The following is a 21,439-nucleotide window of genomic DNA, read 5'->3' on the forward strand; positions in this document are numbered from 1 at the left end:
TAACGATAGAGCGCAAGTTGAACGTTCTGAACGTCAACAACTGCAGAGACAAAACAAAACGTTAGTTCAACTTTGAAACAGTACGAGACTATCAAAGAAATTCTTTCAAAAACATTAAAATAGCATAATATGTTAACAGGTAAAACCGAAATGACGGGCTCAATGTTAATTAACTTCGGTACAAGAAAAGACCGCCTACTATTAGGAAAGGTCGAATATATAAAAATTAATTTTAATAAATTTATAAACAAGGAAGTTAATCGAAGAGGCCTATAAAAGGCGGAGAGATATAAAATAAATCTATAACTTTTGTTAAGCAAAATTAAGAAAGAGAGTCTATACTCTCTTAGACACCAACACTTCCGTCTAAGGGAAGGGTCGGCCATTTAAAGGTGAAAGAGAGTTCATACTCTCTTCGTCACCATAATTAATCAAATTAATTCCAAAAGCTAGCTAAGCTAATAATAAAACTTCCTGAATAGCGAAAGCTGAAATCTTAGAGCAATACTTCACCAAAAACCGTGAACAAGACTCCAAAATTATAAGCGTATCCATGAACGTCTTGCCGGAAGCACGACAGAGGAAAAATTGAAGTGGTGTCAACAAGAAGTACTGCAGTACCTGGCCACAGGTGGCGCTTGTGAGTACACCCCCCTCTTGTATAGCGATCGCTGGCGTATCCCTTCCGTAGAATTCTGTCGGGCAACGGAGTTGACAGCTACATGATTATCGGGTAAGTTTAATATTGAAAAGTCTTTTTTCATAATTCATATGTTACTTGTTCATCTCATGTTGTTACTGATTTTAATATATTTCATAATTTCCTATCATTTTTCATTCATAATTTACGGTTATCATTGCTTCTCTATTTCTTTTCTGCACTGAGCTCTTTTCCTTGTTGGAACTCTTAGGCTTCTAGCATTCTACTTCTCCAAATGGGGTTGTAGCTTAGCTAGTGATAATATAATAATAATCTTGCGTCCGCATTTAACCAATAAAATTTATGATAGAGAATTTTGGTTTCAATGTAACAAAGTCCCAAAGAACTTAAGAATAAACAGACGTTCACTTAGTAAACTGTGTAACCACCCCCCCAAAAAAAAACATATTAAATACCTGCAGAATAAATATATAAGCCTTAAAAAGAAGAAACACTGCAAAAGCCCATCTACAATACTCAATGAGCCAGGGTTTGTCCTCCACTTGGTATCTTAACCCTTTTACCCCGAAGCTATTTGGAACTTTCCAACCCTCAACCCTCAGGCGTTTTTATTTCAAGCACATTTTGCCATATATTTTTTTTAAATTGCTCAAACAGCCTTAATTTTCGTCAAAGAGAGGTCAGGTTGGTCTCATTCTTTTGGAAAATGCCTTTAGTTTCTGATAAAGTTATAAAAAATATGCAAAAAATGTATAAAGCAGTTTTTTGCAAGGACATACTGGTATGTCCATGAGGGTAAATGGATGAGTTTTGTGAAACGTACCAGTATGTCGTTTGGGAGTTAAAGGGTTAACACATAAGAAGGGATAAGCCTGTCAATTATGTTGATTAAATTCTCTTTCAAGAGAAGAGACTCAACCCTTTTATACAATTGTGATCAATTCAATGCAGATCACTCAAATTGCCTTTCTAGCCTGCTTGAGATTTTATATAAATCTTAAATGCGTAAGATACAATAGTGACAGGCTGCTCAGTCTTAATCACAGTAATGTAAATAGAGATACAGGGAAAGAATGATAACCCCTTACCATACTCATCTTGTTCCTCTCGGGATATGCTCAATTTCTTGGCAGTGTTTTCGCCGCAGTTACCCATGTGGAATTTGTTGTAAACGTCTGTTAAACCATCAAAGACGATACCATCCTAAGATTTGTAAAAGACAAAATATTGAACAGTAGCTAGTGACAGCAGTTAATGTTCATCAACAAAAAATTAGACTTAATTACACATAATAAAAAGCAGTAAGTACAGATCTATCTGATACACGAGCTACAAATATAATTATAAAATAATAACCAATAACAGGACCCAATACTATCTAAATAGCCTACCATCAGTTGAACGCCGCCATATGGAGAATCGCCACGTTTCATGTAATACGGGACGTTTGACATACTTTCCATTCCACCGGCTACCATCACTTCCTGGGAGCCGCACATAAGGGACTGCGATGCCATCATGATGGACTTCATTCCTGAAGCGCATACCTGAGTTAAAGAGAGGACATTAGATGATGACGATAGGATCATTTGCATAATGTGACATACAAAGATGTTTGAAAAATAAGGATATACCTTATTTAAGGTGTGATTTAGTCCAAAAACCTAAAGCAACAATATAAAGTAATTTATTTCTAAGGTGGAGACAAGTTTTCAAACCCCCTATAACTTTTATGCCGCTTGGACATAATTCCAAGGGAATACATTCCATCAAAATGATGCTGATATCAAGAAAATAATAAAAAAGTAATGTCATCATTCTTGAATTAATATCTATCATTTCCATACTTATCTTTTGAAAAGTATAATGCTATTAGTTCAGAAATGCCAAAATCACCACCTCACAATAAGAATACAAATGACCGAGGGCCAATTTGGTTAAATAACAAAGAATGTTATTCAGATTATTGAAGGCGTGACAAAGTAAGGAAGGTGTTCATTATTATTTTTATTACTTGCTAAGCTACAACCCTAGTTGGAAAAGCAGGATGCTATAAGCCCAAGGGCTCCAACAAGGAAATATACTCCACTGAGGAAAGGAAATAAGGAAATATACCACAAGAAAAGTTTGAGAATAATAACATTAAAATAAATCTATCATATATAGACTATAAAAACTTCAAAATAAAAACAGGAAGAGAAATAAGATAGAGTAGTGTTCAAGTGTACCCTCAAGCCAATAATCTTATCTTTGAAGAGCAAAATGCTTAATTACACACTTCCTAGGTGGAGGGAAGGTATCCAGTTTTCTTTCTCAGCTGGTTGTATGCTATGACAGTGCTACTAAATTGTTAAAATAAACTCATGTTACTATCTTACTACCTGTTCTTCTAACAGAGCGAAAACTTTGTACACAGCCATAACTCCAGACACTTGATGTGCTCGACCTTAAAAATAAATCTCCTCAATAAGTTGGACCCCAAACCAAATTTGATTAGTTCAAGTCAAGAAAATGATCCATGAAGATAACCTTCAGAGGTTTTAGGTTGTTCCACCATTAATTTGGTAGGTCATACCACAAACATGGATTTATATGTACAGTAATTTCATGGATAAAAGCTCTGTTCTCCTAACAGAAGAGGTGAATAATAAGTGCTTATTTGTAACATCCCAAATAAACAGACTGTATCAAAGAAGCCAAAGCACCCAGAAGTCTAATGCACATGTACCTTGTTAAAGGATTTATCTAGTTTTGAAAGCATTAAGAAACTCCCAATATGACTGCCTTCTTTTCTCTATCAGAAAAGCGTAAAAAAGACCTGTAATCTTCATATCAAAAAGCTTGAAATGATATACTCAAAACCAAATAGACAATCTGTCAAGATGTAGAACAGACTTCCGAAGACACACAAGATCCTCAAATGACCTATAGGATTCAAGAGGAGTTTTATGATCCGAGAGGCTCTTCTTTGTAAGAGTACTGTATCACTAACCAGTCATCCATAATAACAGAACCAGACTGGCTAGAAAATGAAGCCAACTGGAAACTGGGACCATCATTCTTGTAAATACTTGAAGGGACCTACTACAACCGAAATAAAGGCAAGTGAATAGGTACATCTTTTGCCTGTGCATAAAAACGAAGGAACAGGTCCCTCAGAGAGGAGTGCACGGCAGCGAGAGAAAAATTTGATAGCTTTTATTTGCATTCCAAGGTTGTGAAGTTCATGCTTCTGATTAAGTACTACATAGTTGATAAGCCATTTCAGAGAATTTGTCCTCCACTAACTAGCGGTGGGGTAGTAAACCCTCGTTAAAATTCTAATGGCTCGTCATTTCAGCTACGCCGAAAGTAATACCCCTATTAAATAGCGTGGTTTGTATGTCAATTACAGAACAATTGTCCTTTGGGATTGATTTGTATAACAAGAGCAAGATTATAATGCCGCAGAGTAACGTCCCAAAGCTAAATCTTTTCTGTTGAAAAGTTGGGGATTTAGTTCTTGCACTACTAGAAAAAAAAGAATTAGACAAATATCCTTTAGGGAGGAGCCCCAATTGAGGGGGCAGGAGGAGTCCCACCAGTACTGTAATAGCATTTTAGTTTTCAGAGGTAAAATTGAGGAATGAAATAATCTCCAAGATTCTTCACTAATTACCAACATGAGTAAGAGTAATCTATGAATAAATACTATGAGATACAAAATAAGCATAAAAAACAAAGATGCTTTTACAAAGCGTTACTCTCCAGAGTAGAGCACACTTAATTATTATACTTGAAAGACAACCATATTAGATATGTTATTTTCATTAGTAAAATAAATTTTTGAATATACTTACCCGGTGATCATATAGCTGTCAGCTCTGCTGCCCGACAGAAAAACCTAAGGAACAAATACGCCAGCGATCGCTATACAGGTGGGGGTGTACATCAACAGCGCCATATGTCGAGTAGGTACTCAAGTACTCCATGTCAACACAGAACCAATTTTCTCCTCGGCCCACTGGGTCTCTATTGGGGAGGAAGGGTGGGTCCTTTAATTTATGATCACCGGGTAAGTATATTCAAAAATTTATTTTACTAATGAAAATAACATTTTTCAATATTAAACTTAGCCGGTGATCATATAGCTGATTCACACCCAGGGGGGTGGGTAGAGACCAGCATATATGTTAACATTAAGAGCTAAGTATTTGTATTTCATTTTAGCAGTTATTCAAAATAACAAACAAAATTAATAAGTACCTGGTAAGGAAGTCGACTTGAACAATTACTCTGCCTTTTAAAGTACGTCTTCCTTACTGAGCCTCGCGATCCTCATAGGATGCTGAGCGACTCCTAGGAGCTGAAGTATGAAGGGTTGCAACCCATACTAAAGGACCTCATCAAAACCTCTAATCTAGGCGCTTCTCAAGAAAAGAATTTGACCACCCGCCAAATCAACCAGGATGCGAAAGGCTTCTTAGCCTTCCGGACAACCCAAAAACAACAATAAAAAACATTTCAAGAGAAAGATTAAAAAGGTTATGGGATTAGGGGAATGTAGTGGTTGAGCCCTCACCAACTACTGCACTCGCTGCTACGAATGGTCCCAGGGTGTAGCAGTTCTCGTAAAGAGACTGGACATCTTTAAGGTAAAATGATGCGAACACTGACTTGCTTCTCCAATAGGTTGCATCCATTACACTCTGCAGAGATCTGTTTTGTTTGAAGGCCACTGAAGTTGCGACAGCTCTAACTTCATGTGTCCTTACCTTCAGCAAAGCATGGTCTTCCTCATTCAGATGGGAGTGAGCTTCTCGAATTAAAAGTCTAATATAATAAGAAACTGCATTCTTCGACATAGGTAAAGAAGGTTTCTTAATAGCGCACCATAAGGCTTCTGACTGTCCTCGTAATGGCTTAGTACGTTTCAAATAGTACTTAAGAGCTCTTACAGGGCATAGTACTCTTTCTTGTTCATTTCCAACCAAATTAGAAAGGCTTGGAATCTCGAACGATTTGGGCCAAGGACGAGAAGGAAGTTCGTTTTTGGCTAAAAAACCAAGCTGTAAGGAACATGTAGCCGTTTCAGATGTAAATCCAATGTTCCTGCTGAAGGCGTGTATCTCACTGACTCTTTTAGCAGTTGCTAAGCAGACGAGGAAAAGAGTCTTCAGAGTGAGATCTTTCAAAGAGGCTGATTGAAGAGGTTCGAACCTTGCTGACATAAGGAACCTTAGTACCACGTCTAAGTTCCAACCTGGTGTGGCCGAACGACGCTCCTTCGTGGTCTCAAAAGACTTAAGGAGGTCTTGTAGATCTTTGTTGTTGGAAAGATCTAAGCCTCTGTGACGGAAGACTGTTGCCAACATGCTTCTGTAACCCTTGATCGTGGGAGCTGAAAGAGATCTTTCCTTCCTAAGGTATAAAAGGAAGTCAGCTATCTGAGTTACAGAGGTACTGGTTGAGGATACTGATCTCGACTTGCACCAGCTTCGGAAGACTTCCCACTTCGACTGGTAGACTTTAAGAGTGGATGTCCTCCTTGCTCTAGCAATCACTCTGGCTGCCTCCTTCGAAAAGCCTCTAGCTCTTGAGAGTCTTTCGATAGTCTGAAGGCAGTCAGACGAAGAGCGTGGAGGCTTGGGTGTACCTTCTTTACATGCGGCTGACGCAGAAGGTCCACTCTTAGAGGAAGTGTTCTGGGAACGTCTACTAGCCATTGCAGTACCTCGGTGAACCATTCTCTCGCGGGCCAGAGGGGAGCAACCAACGTCAACCTTGTCACTTCGTGAGAGGCGAACTTCTGCAGTACTCTGTTGACAATCTTGAACGGGGGGAATGCATACAGGTCTAGATGGGACCAATCCAGAAGAAAGGCATCTATGTGAACTGCTGCTGGGTCCGGGATCGGTGAGCAATAAATTGGGAGCCTCTTGGTCATCGAGGTTGCAAACAGATCTATGGTAGGCTGACCCCACAGGGCCCATAGTCTGTTGCATACATTCTTGTGAAGGGTCCACTCTGTTGGGATGATTTGACCCTTCCGGCTGAGGCGGTCTGCCATGACATTCATGTTGCCTTGAATGAACCTCGTTACTAGGGATATTTTTCGATCTCTTGACCAGGTGAGGAGGTCCCTTGCGATCTCGTATAACGTCATCGAATGAGTCCCTCCTTGCTTGGAGATGTACGCCAGGGCTGTGGTGTTGTCGGAGTTCACCTCCACTACCTTGCCTAGAAGGAGGGACTTGAAGCTTCTCAAGGCCAGATGAACTGCCAGTAGCTCCTTGCAGTTGATGTGCAACGTTCTTTGATCCATATTCCACGTGCCCGAGCATTCCCGACCGTCCAATGTCGCACCCCAGCCCGTGTCTGATGAGTCCGAGAAGAGAAGGTGGTTGGGGGTCTGAACAGCCAGTGGCAGACCCTCCCTGAGGAGAATGTTGTTCTTCCACCAAGTCAGAGCAGACTTCATCTCCTCGGAAATAGGAATCGAGACCGCTTCTAGCGTCTTGTCCTTTCTCCAGTGAACATTCAGGTGAAATTGAAGGGGTCGGAGGTGGAGTCTCCCTAACGCGATGAACTGGTCCAGTGATGAAAGCGTCCCTATCAGACTCATCCACTGTCTGACTGAACATCGGTCCTTCTTCAGCATGTTCTGGATGCATCCTTGGGCTTGACTGATTCTGGGGGCCGACGGAAAAGCCCGAAAAGCTAGACTCTGAATCTCCAATCCTAGGTAGACAATAGTTTGGGATGGGACGAGTTGGGACTTTTCCATATTGACCAGGAGACCCAATTCCTTGGTCAGATCTAGAGTCCAAGTTAGATTCTCCAGACAGCGACGACTTGACGAAGCTCTTAGAAGCCAGTCGTCCAAATAGAGGGAGGCTCTGATGTCTGCTAAATGCAGGAATTTGGCAATATTCCTCATCAGTTTCGTAAAAACAAGAGGTGCCGTACTTAGGCCAAAGCACAGGGCTTGAAACTGGTAAACAACCTTCCTGAAAACGAACCTTAGAAAAGGTTGGGAAGCTGGGTGGATGGGGACGTTAAAGTAAGCGTCTTTTAGGTCTAACGAGACCATCCAGTCCTCCTTCCTGACCGATGCCAGAACAGACTTTGTCGTCTCCAAGGTGAACGTCTGCTTTGTGACAAAGACATTCAGAGCACTGACGTCTAGCACCGGCCTCCACCCTCCTGTCTTCTTGGCCACTAGGAAGAGACGGTTGTAGAAGCCCGGGGATTGATGGTCCCGGACTATGACAACCGCTTCCTTTTGCAATAAGAGAGACACTTCTTGCTGTAAGGCTAGTCTCTTGTCCTCCTCTCTGTACTTGGGAGAGAGGTCGATGGGAGTTGTTGCTAGAGGGGGATTGCGCAAGAATGGAATCCTGTACCCCTCTCTGAGTAACTTCACAGACTGTGCGTCTGCGCCCCTGTTCTCCCAGGCCTGCCAGTAGTTCTTGAGCCTGGCTCCCACTGCTGTCTGAAGAAGGAGGCAGTCAGACTCTGCCTCTAGAAGACTTGGAACCCTTCCTCCTGCTCCCACGTTGACCTTCGGCACGAGCACCTCCTCTGCTGGAGGCTCTGCCACGAAAGGGCGGAATGAACCTTGACGCTGGAGTGTCCATCCTGGGTCTAGGCACGGAGGGAGGGGTGACTTTGCGTGCGGAAGACGCAACCAGATCATGAGTGTCTTTCTGGATCAAGGAGGCGGCAATCTCTTTGATCAACTCTTCAGGGAAGAGACACTTCGAGAGCGGGGCAAACATGAGCTCCGACTTTTGACATGGGGTGACTCCAGCTGACAAGAAGGAGCAAAGGTGATCCCGCTTCTTGAGGACCCCGGACACGAAAGAAGCCGCAAGCTCACTAGAACCATCCCGGATGGCTTTGTCCATGCAGGACATAATGAGCATGGAAGTTTCCTTGTCAGAAGGAGAGGTCTTCCTGCTCAACGCTCCCAAACACCAGTCCAAGAAGTTAAATACTTCGAAAGCTCGAAAGACTCCTTTCATAAGATGGTCCATATCCAAAGGAGTCCAACAAATCTTGGAGCGTCTCATAGCCAGCCTGCAGGGAGAGTCTACAAGACTTGAGAAGTCGCCCTGGGCAGAGGCAGGAACTCCCAAGCCGAGAACTTCTCCCGTGGCATACCAGACGCTAGATCTGGAAGCAAGCTTGACAGGGGGGAACATGAAAGCTGTCTTCCCAAGCTGCTTCTTGGACTGCAACCAATCTCCCAGTACTCTTAAAGCTCTCTTGGACGAGCGAGCGAGTACGAGCTTCGTAAAGGCAGGAGCGGCTGACTGCATGCCTAAAGCGAACTCAGAGGGAGGTGAGCGAGGTGCTGCAGACACAAACTGATCAGGATATAAATCCTTGAACAGCGCAAGCACTTTCCTAAAGTCTAAGGAGGGAGGCGAAGTCTTGGGCTCATCGATGTCCGAGTGTTGGTCGTCAAGATGTGCAGCTTCGTCATCATCAGAGAGTCCATCGTCTGAATGTTGAGGAGGAAGCGGCAAAGGAGTAGGCAAACGCTGGGCGACTGAGTCCGGCAGCACGGGTGCATGCGTGGCTGCACTGGACCCAACATCATGGAAACGTTGGTCAGACTGAGAACTGGCAACCACCAAAGGTGTGTGGGAACACAAGGCGTCTACTCCTGACTGCGGCTGGGTAGCGGGAACCACAGTGGGTTGCGGAGGTTGACGCACAGCGTCAAAACACGGCAGCTTAACTCCACCCTCATGCTGTTGTGGTAACACGCGAACATCCACGGAGGGTTCCGTGCGTCTGTGAACGTCAACATGCGTCTGGCAGGGTCGACTGCGCATGGGTGGAGGTACTCTCACAGCTGCGGTGCGGGAGCAGGTAGCGTCAGCGTCTGCTGGGCGTACCACCATGGCAGGGAGTAGGCTAACGGGTGCAGCGTCAACCTTCTCCGCACGATACTCCTGCATGAACGCAGCTAACTGAGTCTGCATAGACTGGAGCCAAGACCACTTAGGATCAACAGCAGCAGGTGCGGCAACAGACGGTGTTACTGCCTGTTGCGGAACCACTTTGCCTCTCTTAGGAGGTGTGCAGTCGTCGGAAGACTGCGGCGAGTCCGAACTGACCCAGTGGCTACACCTGGGCCGTTGGACTGGCGCGGAAGGGACCTTGCGTTTAAGAGGACGTGAGACCTCGGTCCATCGTTTCTTGCGTGAAACCTCTTCCGCAGACGAGGAATGAACGGGCTCACTCGTCTTCTTGTGGGTGGGACGATCTGGGAAAGATACGTCCGAAACCACGGAGGGAACGTCTGTCCGCTGATTAAAGCCTGTCGAACCCTTTGGTCGTACGACATTGCTTCTCCCCTGGGCTTGGGAGCTTGCAAGAGGTCCCGGACTGGGAGGACGACAGGCACGAACAGACGCACCCTCATGCGTAACACTAACACTTTTCACTGCACTAACCACTTCACTTCCCACTGCACTTTTACCCTTTAACTCCTTGACGTCAGCCATGAGTAGGTTGCGGTCACTCGCCAAAGACTCGACTCTCTCACCCAGAGCCTGAATGGCACGCATATCCGCCATCGAAGGTTGTTGAGTGCTAGAAGGGGGGTCAGGAGCAACCACTACAGGGGAAGGAATAGGTTGTGGGGCATGGGGAGAGGAAAAATCAACTGAGCGAGACGAACTCCTCCTGAATCTATCTCTCTCTAGCCTACGTGCATATTTCAGGAATTCTTGAAAATCGAATTCCGAAAGCCCAACGCATTCCTCACATCGATCTTCCAATTGACAGGATTTACCCCGACAATTGGAACAAATGGTGTGTGGATCGATAGAGGCCTTCGGAAGACGCCTTGAACAGTCCCTAGCGCTACACTTCCTGTACTTGGGGACTTGAGAAGGGTCAGACATCTTGAATTAGTCAAAAGGGGGAATTCAAAATCTATCCAAGTCGTCAACAAATAAACCAAAATTCAATAAAAGAATGCAAGAAAGTATTGAAGATAACCTCTGCACAGCGAAAGCTAATAACCAGAAATGAATACTTCACCAAATAACGTGAAAATCAATCCAGAAAGCAACAGCGTATTTAGTAGGTCTTGCCGGTGGCACGACAGAGAGAAAATTGGTTCTGTGTTGACATGGAGTACTTGAGTACCTACTCGACAGATGGCGCTGTTGATGTACACCCCCACCTGTATAGCGATCGCTGGCGTATTTGTTCCTTAGGTTTTTCTGTCGGGCAGCAGAGCTGACAGCTATATGATCACCGGCTAAGTTTAATATTGAAAAATGATAATCACTCTCAGGATTGCAAATTGAAGGACAGGAAATCTCAGCATCATGATGCTTATTTTGCTCAATAAGAAGAAAAAAAAAAAACTGGTCAAATACAATAACAAACACCTAGTATTACTCCTCGACTTACTTTATTGATTGTTGTGCAAGGTGTTGATTTATCAAGGCCTGCGAAGAGAGTCGCTTGCCTTGTAGGAGCCTGACCAGCGGCTGCTTGGCATACATTTCCCATATAAACCTGTTAAAAAAAAAAAACAATTACCTTGGAATATAAATTCAATTGACACTTGTAAAGAGAGTTAGTCCTTAACTTACAAACTTAATAGGTTTTAGGAAGTTTTTTATAAGTTAAATTGTTTGAAAGTCGAATTTTATAAAATTTTGGCATAGGGTAAGGTTCATTTAACTCACATGTCTATAATTTTCAGCTGCAAAAGTTAACAAATAATCAAGTTTCATATTGCAAATATAGTCTTGCTTCCTTCATTTAATATAATAACTGTTTTATTACATTATTTCATATTGAACTTGTTTAAGGACCTTCTGACATAAAATCCATCAATTAAGAATTTCTATCATTTACAACTTAATAAATAATAACTTGATTATAAACCTCGTACTTAAGAGAATTCAGATTGTTATAAAGTTTGTTTATTTTTCTTACCTCCTGCACGGCAAGAGGATCCACTCCCGCTCGCTCAACGGCAGCTTTGATGGCTATGGACCCCAACTCTGGAGCTCGTAACGATGCCAAAGATGATCTAAGAATAATACCAAAGGGTTAGTGAATACAGTTCCTCAACTTTCAACTTAATAGGTTCTAAGCAGCTGTTTGTAAGGAAAATTTTCTTAAAATGTTATTTTCATTAGTAAAATAAATTTTTGAATATACTTACCCGATAATCATGTAGCTGTCAACTCCGTTGCCCGACAGAAATCTAAGGAGGGATACGCCAGCTATCACAATACTAGAAGGGGGTGTACTAACAGCGCCACCTGTGGCCAGGTACTCAAGTACTTCTTGTTGACACCTCCTCAATTATTCCTCGATCCCACTGGTTCTTTATGGGGAGGAAGGGAGGGTCAATTAAATCATGATTATCGGGTAAGTATATTCAAAAATTTATTTTACTAATGAAAATAACATTTTTCAATATTAAACTTACCCGATAATCATGTAGCTGATTCGCACCCAGGGGGGTGGGTGAAAACCAGTGAACAAGATTAAAGGATAGCCAAGTATCCCCAAATTTCATATAACAGTTATCTCTAATAACAAATGAAATAATAAGTACCTGGTAAGGAAGTCGAATTGAACCGTTACTCTGCCTCTTTTTTAAGTTCGTCTTCCTTACTGAGCGCAGCGTTCCTCTTGGAGGCTGAATCAACCCAAGGTGCTAAAGTATATAGGGTTGCAACCCCTACTAAAGGACCTCTACACAACCTTTAACCTAGGCGCTTCTCAAGAATGAATTGACCACCCGCCAAATCAAAAGGATGCGGAAGGCTTCTTAGCCTACCGTAACAACCATAAAAACAACAAAAAGAATTCAAGAGAAAAGTTAAAAAGGTTATGGGATTAAGGGAATGTAGTGGCTGAGCCCTCACCTACTACTGCACTCGCTGCTACGAATGGTCCCAGGGTGTAGCAGTTCTCGTAAAGAGACTGGACATCTTTCAGATAAAATGATGCAAACACTGACTTGCTCCTCCAATAGGTTGCATCCATTACACTCTGCAGAGAACGGTTTTTATTAAAGGCCATCGAAGTAGCTACGGCTCTTACTTCGTGGGTCCTTACCTTCAGCAATGCAAGGTCTTCCTCCTTTAAGTGAGAATGTGCTTCTCTAATCAGAAGCCTTATATAATACGAAAGCCCATTCTTGGACATGGGTCTCGAGGGTTTCCTGATGGCACACCATAAGGCTTCTGACTGTCCTCGGAGAGGTTTAGACCTCTTGAGATAATATTTGAGAGCTCTGACAGGGCAAAGAACTCTCTCAAGTTCGTTACCTACCATGTTGGAAAGGCTAGGTATCTCGAACGATCTAGGCCAAGGACGTGAAGGAAGTTCGTTCTTTGCTAGGAATCCAAGCTGGAAAGAACATGTAGCAGACTCGGTCGTGAAACCAATGTTCTTGCTGAAGGCATGAACCTCACTGACTCTCTTAGCTGTTGCCAGGCAAACGAGAAAAAGAGTCTTGAGGGTAAGGTCCTTGAATGAAGCTGACTGGAGAGGTTCGAACCTAGATGTCATAAGGAACCTTAAGACTACGTCTAAATTCCAGCCTGGAGTGGAAAGACGACGATCTTTAGACGTCTCAAAAGACTTAAGAATGTCTTGAAGGTCCTTGTTGGAAGACAGGTCCAAACCTCTATGGCGGAGAACTGAGGCCAACATACTCCTATATCCCTTAATCGTAGGAGCTGAAAGGGATCTCTCATTCCTAAGATGAAGCAGGAAGTCAGCTATTTGGGTCACAGAGGTATTGGTAGAGGATATTGAATTGGCTCTACACCAGCTTCGGAAGACCTCCCACTTAGACTGGTAGACCCTACGAGTGGAAACCCTTCTTGCTCTGGCAATAGCCCTGGCTGCCTCCTTCGAAAAGCCTCGAGCTCTAGCGAATCTTTCGACAGTCTGAAGGCAGTCAGTTGAAGAGCGTGGAGGTTTGGATGTAACCTGTCTACGTGAGGTTGACGTAGAAGGTCCACTCTTAGAGGTAGAGTCCTGGGGAAGTCTACTAGCCATTGTAGTACCTCTGTGAACCATTCTCTTGCAGGCCAAAGGGGAGCAACCAGCGTCAGCCGTGTCCCTTCGTGCGAGACGAATTTCTGCAGAACCTTGTTGATTATCTTGAACGGAGGGAATGCGTACAGGTCGAGATGGGACCAGTTCAGTAGAAAAGCATCCACATGAACTGCTGCAGGGTCTGGAACAGGAGAACAAAACAGAGGAAGTCTCTTGGTCATGGAGGTGGCAAACAGATCTATGGTAGGTTGACCCCACAAGGTCCAAAGTCTGTTGCACACACTCTTGTGGAGGGTCCATTCCGTGGGAATGACCTGATTCCTTCTGCTCAGACGATCTGCTGACACGTTCATATTGCCCTGGATGAACCTCGTGACTAGAGAGAGGTTTAGACTTCTTGACCAAATGAGGAGGTCCCTTGCGATCTCGTAAAGGCTCCTCGAATGGGTCCCCCCTTGCTTGGAGATGTAAGCCAAGGCTGTGGTGTTGTCCGAGTTCACCTCCACCACTTTGCCTAGCAGGAGGGACTTGAAGTTCAACAGGGCTAGATGAACTGCCAGCAGTTCCTTGCAGTTGATGTGGAGAGAACGTTGTTCCTCGTTCCACATTCCGGAGCATTCCTTTCCGTCCAAGGTTGCACCCCAGCCCGAGTCCGATGCATCTGAGAAGAGATGAAGATTGGGGGTCTGAATGGCCAAGGATAGACCCTCTCTGAGAAGGAGGTTGTGCTTCCACCACAGGAGAGTGGTCTTCATCTCTTGGTTGATAGGGATAGAGATTGCTTCCAGGGTAGAACTCTTGTCCCAATGAGCTGCAAGGTGGAATTGAAGAGGGCGGAGGTGGAGTCTGCCCAGCTCGACAAACAGGGCTAGGGACGAGAGAGTCCCTGTGAGACTCATCCACTGTCTCACTGAGCAACTGTTCCTCTTCAGCATGCTCATGATGCACTCTAGGGCTTGGCTTATCCTGGGGGCCGATGGAAAAGCCCGAAAACTCTGACTCTGAATTTCCATTCCCAGATACACGATGGATTGTGAGGGAATGAGTTGAGATTTTTCCAAATTGACTAATAGACCCAGGTCTCTGATAAGGTCTAAAGTCCAATGAAGATTCTCCAGACAACGACGACTCGAGGAGGCTCTCAACAGCCAGTCGTCTAGGTAGAGGGAGGCTCTGATGTTTGACAAGTGAAGGAATTTGGCTACATTCCTCATCAGAAGGGTAAAGACCATAGGAGCTGTGCTTAGGCCAAAACACAGGGCTTGGAATTGGTAGACGACCTTTCCGAAAACGAATCTTAGGAAAGGTTGGGAGTCTGGATGAATCGGAACGTGAAAATAAGCATCTTTCAAGTCCAATGAGACCATCCAGTCCTCCTGTCTGACCGCTGCCAAGACCGACTTGGTTGTCTCCATCGTGAACGTCAGCTTGGTGACATACTCGTTGAGAGCGCTGACGTCCAGCACAGGTCTCCAACCTCCTGTCTTCTTGGCCACAAGAAAGAGGCGGTTGTAGAAGCCCGGGGATTGATGGTCCCGGACTACAACCACAGCCTTCTTCTGCACAAGAAGCGACACCTCCTGGTGCAAAGCTAGCCTCTTGTCCTCCTCTTTGTAGTTGGGAGAGAGGTTGATGGGCGAAGTGGTCAGAGGTGGTTGAAGGAAGAATGGAATCCTGTAACCGAACCTCAGCCAACTGACAGACTGTGCGTCTGCACCTCTCATCTCCCAAGCTCGCCAGAAGGTCTTGAGTCTGGCTCCTACTGTCGTCTGGAGAATCGGAGAGTCAGTGTTTTCCTTTGGATGGCTTGGATCCTTTCCTGGACTTGCCTCTGTAAGAGTCTGGACGGGAGCTTCCTCGGCTGGGGGCTCTACCACGAAAGGGCGGTATGAATCTAGTCGCAGGGGTATCAGCCACTGGGGAGCGGTAAGTCTTAGGGGCTGAGGTGGGAGCCTTAGACTTACGAGCCGAAGAAGCTACAAGATCGTGCGTGTCCTTCTGTATCAAAGCAGCCGACAAATCTTTAATGAGCTCTTCGGGAAAAATAAACTTCGAAAGAGGAGCAAACAGAAGTTGTGAACGTTGGCAAGGGGTAATGCTGGCAGAAAGGAAAGAACACAGCTGTTCCCTTTTCTTCAAAACCCCTGATACAAACAAGGAAGCTAGCTCGCCCGATCCATCTCTGATGGCCTTATCCATACAGGACATTAACAGCATGGCAGAATCTTTGTCCGTATGGGAGGTTTTCTTGCTGAGGGCCCCCAGGCACCAGTCGAGAAAATTAAACATTTCAAAAGCTCTAAACACTCCTTTAAGCAAGTGATCCAAGTCCGAGAAGGTCCAACACACTTTTGAGCGTCTCATAGCAGATCTTCGAGGCGAGTCTACCAGACTTGAGAAGTCAGCCTGGGCAGAGGCAGGTATTCCCAAGCCTGGTGCTTCCCCTGTGGCATACCAAACGCTCGCTTTCGAAGTGAGCTTCGTTGGAGGGAACATGAAGGAAGTCTTGCCAAGAAGTTGCTTAGACTGCAGCCATTCCCCTAAGATCCTAAAAGCCCTCTTGGAGGATCTAGCTAGGACAAGCTTGGTATAGGAAGACTGAGCTTGTTGCACTCCCAGCGAAAACTCAGATGGTGGAGAGCGGGGTATAGCTGAGACAAAATGGTCTGGATAAACCTCCCTGAGAAGAACCAAGACCTAGCGAAAATCAAGAGACTGTGGAGAGGGTCTGGATTCGTCCACGTCCGAAGAGGGATCAAGGTGTGCTTCCTCATCATCCGAAATCTCAACCCCAGAATGAGGCGACGGGATCGGAAACGAATGCTGAACCGCAGAGTCAGAACGAGCAGGAACAACAACAGAGGTGGAAGGAAGAGGTGCAGCAAGTTCCTGTTCCTGTGGTATAAGTGGAGCGTGAATAGATCGAGGCTGTGTAGAACAAGGTAAAGTTCCCGCAAGCAGAGATGTCTGAGGAGCAGGATCAGGGTGCACGGGTAGAGCTTGGTGCAGCAGCTGAGCAGACTGACTCACTGGTACAACATCGTACGCCTGGCAGATGGAGCTGCGACTGGGTGCAGCGAGTGCAGGCGGGTGCAGCACAGGCTGAACCGGTGCAGGAGGTTGGTGCACCACCGGTGCAGGCGGGTGCAGCAAAGGCTGAACGGGTGCAGGAGGTTGGTGCACCACCGGTGCAGGCGGGTGCAGCACAGGCTGAACCGGTGCAGGAGGTAGGTGCACCACCGGTGCAGGCGGGTGCAGCACAGGCTGAACGGGTGCAGGAGGTTGGTGCACCACCGGTGCAGGCGGGTGCAGCACAGGCTGAACCGGTGCAGGAGATAGGTGTACCACAGGTGCAGGAGGTACAGCACTCTCAGCACGACACTCACGCATCAGGTCTGAAAGCTGAGCTTGCATGGACTGAAGCATAGACCACTTGGGATCAGCAGAGACAGTAGCAGACTGAGGCAAAGCCATAACAGTGGTTGCACCACCGGTGCAGCTCTGTTGTACCTTACTCCTCTTGGGCGGAGTACACTCGCTAGAAGACTGAGGCGAGTCAGAGCTGAGCCAACGACTGCAACCTGGCTGAGCACTCGAGGGTTGGACTCTGCGTTTAAGCGGTCTAGAGACCTGAGACCAACGTTTCATCCCCGAGGGAAGATCAGCGGACGAGCGGAAGACGGGCTCAATCGTCTGCAAGTGGGAGTGACGGTCTGTGGTAGACACGCCCGCAACCACTGAGGATGATTCTGTGCGCCTAACAAGGCCTGCCGAACCCTTATGCCCTTCGACATTGCTTCTCCCCTGGGCTTGGGAGCTTGCAAGAGGTCCCGGACTGGGAGAACGACTGGCTCGCACAGAAAAATCCCCACGCACCACACTGGCACTAACACTAGTACAAGGCACTGCACCGACACTAGCACTCGTCACAGCACTGGCACTAACTTCACCCACTGCACTCTTGGCCTTCAACTCTTTCACTTCGGCCATCAGAGACTTATGGTCACTTACCACTGACTCTACCTTATCGCCTAAAGCCTGAATAGCACGTAAAACCACTGACATATCAGGCGGAGGGCACACAGTAGGTTCGGGGGTAGCCACTACAGGGGTAGGATCAGGAAGAGGATCATGAGATGAGGAAAATAAAGAAGAGTGAGAAGAACTCCTCCTAGCTCTAATTCTCTCTAACTTAGAAGAATACTTTAAAAGTCGGACAAAATCCAATTCCGAAAGACCGGCGCATTCCTCACATCGATTTTCTAACTGACAGGGTATGTCCCTACAGTCAGAACAAGCGGTGTGAGGATCTACCGAGACCTTCGGAATACGTCTATTGCAAGACCTACAACGTCTATGGGAGGGGGCTTGCGAAATGTCAGACATTTTGTTTTCAAGAGAAGTCAAAGGGAGATCCAAAAAACAAGCAAAAATTCGTTAACCGTTAAACTGAATTAAATAAAAGCTATCTAGCTAATATCAGAAGGTTTCCAGTAATGCGACAGCCGTAAATCAAAGAGAATACATCACCAAATAAGCGAGAATAAACTCGAAGACCATGAGCGTATCCCAGAACGTCTAGCCGGAGGCACGACAGAGGAATAATTGAGGAGGTGTCAACAAGAAGTACTTGAGTACCTGGCCACAGGTGGCGCTGTTAGTACACCCCCTTCTAGTATTGTGATAGCTGGCGTATCCCTCCTTAGATTTCTGTCGGGCAACGGAGTTGACAGCTACATGATTATCGGGTAAGTTTAATATTGAAAATCTTGGCATAGGTTGAGCCTAACCTGAATTTAGCCAATGATTTCCAGCTACAAGAGTCAACAAATAGTCGGGTTTCATATGAAATAGATATCAGGTTACTACAAATTTTGTTTTGCTTACTGTGTTAAATAATATATGGTTTTATTACAGTACAGTATATCTTTATCTTTATTTTCAGTTGGATTTGTATCTTTTAGTTTGGGGCCTTCTGTAGTGAGAGAGAGAGAACTGATATCTCCATAATGATCGTGGCTTTTTACCGATTATAATATACAATAAATCATGTTCTTTTACAAAATGCCAAAACAAAAAAGTATAAATAGAGTTGACTTAAGAAATTGAGAGAAGGCAAGAACTACCTTCCTAAGATGAATGCCAACCTTTCCCTAAAATAACTTACTATTTTCCTCAAAGAGAAAATGCTAACTTTAAACTCTTATACTTCTATTGAAATTTTTTCACATACAGTACAGTACTTTTTGAAAATGCTCCAACTATTGTTTTCAATCAAGTTTTTCGTATGAAATTGCATCAGTTATTTAGCCTAAGATGTAAAAATTACAGCAATTTCTTTTAGATACAGTATGGCATTTTCTATATTACAGTGAGACCAGCATTTTCCTTAAAATTATCTAATTATTCTTTTCAATCTAGTTTTTCGTATGAAATCACATTAACTACTTAGTCTAAGATGTAAAAAATTACAGTTTCTTTTAGATACAGTATAGCCTTTTCTATAATACATGTGGGACATTTTCATTTTAGTACTTGAAATGTATATAATATCAACCTATAGATCACAAAGTCGTCATATCAATACCCTAATAAAACCTAGAATACAGAACTCGTGACAATTTGCTGTGTAACAATTATTCACTTCATACCTGAAAGATCCCATTGGGGTTCGAACTGCACTGGCGATGACAACATCGTTAAGGCCACCAACGCTGTAGTATCGCACAGACTGGCACCCCAGCTGAAATAAATTTACAGTACAGTATATACAATATACAGTAAGGACTTATGGTTAATGAAAGATAATTGTACCTTGGTATATTTTCCAATTAACCAGTGTCAGACTTTGTTAAAAAATTACTTAAGCAGTGGGTGATTCTATATGTGAAATAGGAGAGGAGTTTCAAACGGTTTACATAGGTTTTAATGATGCTGATAAGGAAGTAACACTATATTTCAATGGCGCTAATACGGAGGAACCAAGTTTTTATATCGGCGAACACTTGAGAATTCTAAATATGGAGTTTTTCTGAGTTTTTAATATATTTAGAAATGAATGAATGAATGATTTACATGAAGTTCTCTGGCATCCTGACATCGAAGGTCATATTGAGAAATGATTTCCATCAGAAATTAGTAACTATTAAACTACACAAACATTTAAGTCGAACAATAATGGCATTAAATTTTGGGGAGGTAAAAAAAAATATTAGGTCAACATAACAACAGTAGGTAAGAATGTAAACACAGTAATTTTTCTTTTTATGACTTAAGGCATCCTAAGTCATATTTGAGGTCAGGGCCTTCAGTCGGGTAGACTCCTGAGCCCTATGTTAGTGTAGGATGCAAAACTTTCCTCAGCTCGATGAGTGAAACCAGGTGACATAAGGCACGCTAGGTTACACTAAATCAGGTTAAGACATACCCATGTACTACATTAACTTTCGTATTACAATACATTTCCATTTGCCGCTGAATATAATGAGTTAAATATCCATTATCTATTGGACATGCATTTTTCATTCACCAAAATCCAAAAAGTGTATTTTAAATATCTACAAAATTATAGATTTAAAAGTAATGCCAGAGTCTCACATCAGTGATTCAAGTCCTTGAATCACGGTCAAAATTTAGCTCATTCCATCTCCACCTCGCATTACTAACAATCAAATCACCATCATGTTGAATAGTGAACCGAGTTGTAGAATCTGAGGACTTGCGCCTAGTGTCCGCATACTTTTCTTCATGCAATCAGAGGAGAGAAGATTTGGTGGCGTGATACTTGGTGTTAAGCTTCTGCAGTGTGTTTGGTTATACAGTAAATAAATAGTGAGGCTTATTGATAGCATCCCACATATTACATCAGCCAATGGAAAACGCCTTTTCATCTTTAAACTTCCATTTTGAATTAGGCCTTGGCTATGCCTAATGACGACGAGCAATCCAGGACTCATTCGCAATTTTTTCTCATTTCTAGAAGAGTTGGAAGACCAAAGCCTACATGGCTGAGGACTATAAAACGTGAAGTAAGAGATGATGAATGGAGAAGTATTGATTTAAAAGCACAAGATATTGACGACTGGCGAAATCTAACCGAGGGCATTTGTGTCAATAGGTGTAGAAGACAATGATCTGAAAAAGACATTTTGGAACCCCCGCACTATAGTTGGTGGGTGTGTCCGTCGTTCTAAAAATACCCGACATTTTTCCCAATCTTTAAACGAAAGTATCCAGAAGTCCGTTTCAAAGTAACCTTCTTAAGTGTGCAGATAACTAGGTTATCCGGACTGCCTATGGCATAAAAAAATTTGGTTCAATTTTACATTACCATAATGTTCCCAAAATGGGGGTGTGTATGATAGCGACCACCTGAATTTTTTATCATGTTTAACTTGGAAAACAGCAGTATAAAGGGGGTCGCAGGGGGGCGTTAGCCACCTCGTTAGATAAGTAGGTAAGGACACGGCTTGTAGGTTAGGATAGGGGGGGGGGAAGTTAAGATTAGCTGAAGTCCATTTTTAATCAACACGTGAGAAACTGGCCGCTGATATACAAAGGCTCCCCAAAATGTTTTTAATTGGCAAATTTCAAATAATCATTACTTCAAAATATCATATTACATTTTTTAAGCAGAAAATATTATTTTAATATGAAAATTTACTAAAAATTAAAATCCTTGCAAACTGTGTTTGTCACCAACACTTAAAGCGTATTTATGCGTATGTAAATACGCCC

At 43.8% G+C, this 21,439-nt stretch overlaps 1 protein-coding gene across 1 annotated transcript in view; it reads right to left on the bottom strand.

Moving 5' to 3' along the window:
* The window catches only part of Acat1 (Acetyl-CoA acetyltransferase 1), a 37,511-nt gene that overhangs the window by 15,646 nt on the left and 426 nt on the right, over positions 1–21,439 (bottom strand). Inside the window, exons 2-6 of the mRNA XM_068347290.1 lie at positions 19,354–19,445; positions 11,615–11,711; positions 11,081–11,188; positions 2,053–2,208; positions 1,750–1,864 (exon numbers count right to left, since the gene is read on the bottom strand). Coding sequence (XP_068203391.1) covers positions 1,750–1,864; positions 2,053–2,208; positions 11,081–11,188; positions 11,615–11,711; positions 19,354–19,445 — 568 coding nt within the window. The remainder of the gene's footprint in view (positions 1–1,749; positions 1,865–2,052; positions 2,209–11,080; positions 11,189–11,614; positions 11,712–19,353; positions 19,446–21,439) is intronic.

This window comes from Palaemon carinicauda, chromosome 23, assembly GCF_036898095.1.
Source record: "Palaemon carinicauda isolate YSFRI2023 chromosome 23, ASM3689809v2, whole genome shotgun sequence".
NCBI lineage: Eukaryota > Metazoa > Arthropoda > Malacostraca > Decapoda > Palaemonidae > Palaemon > Palaemon carinicauda.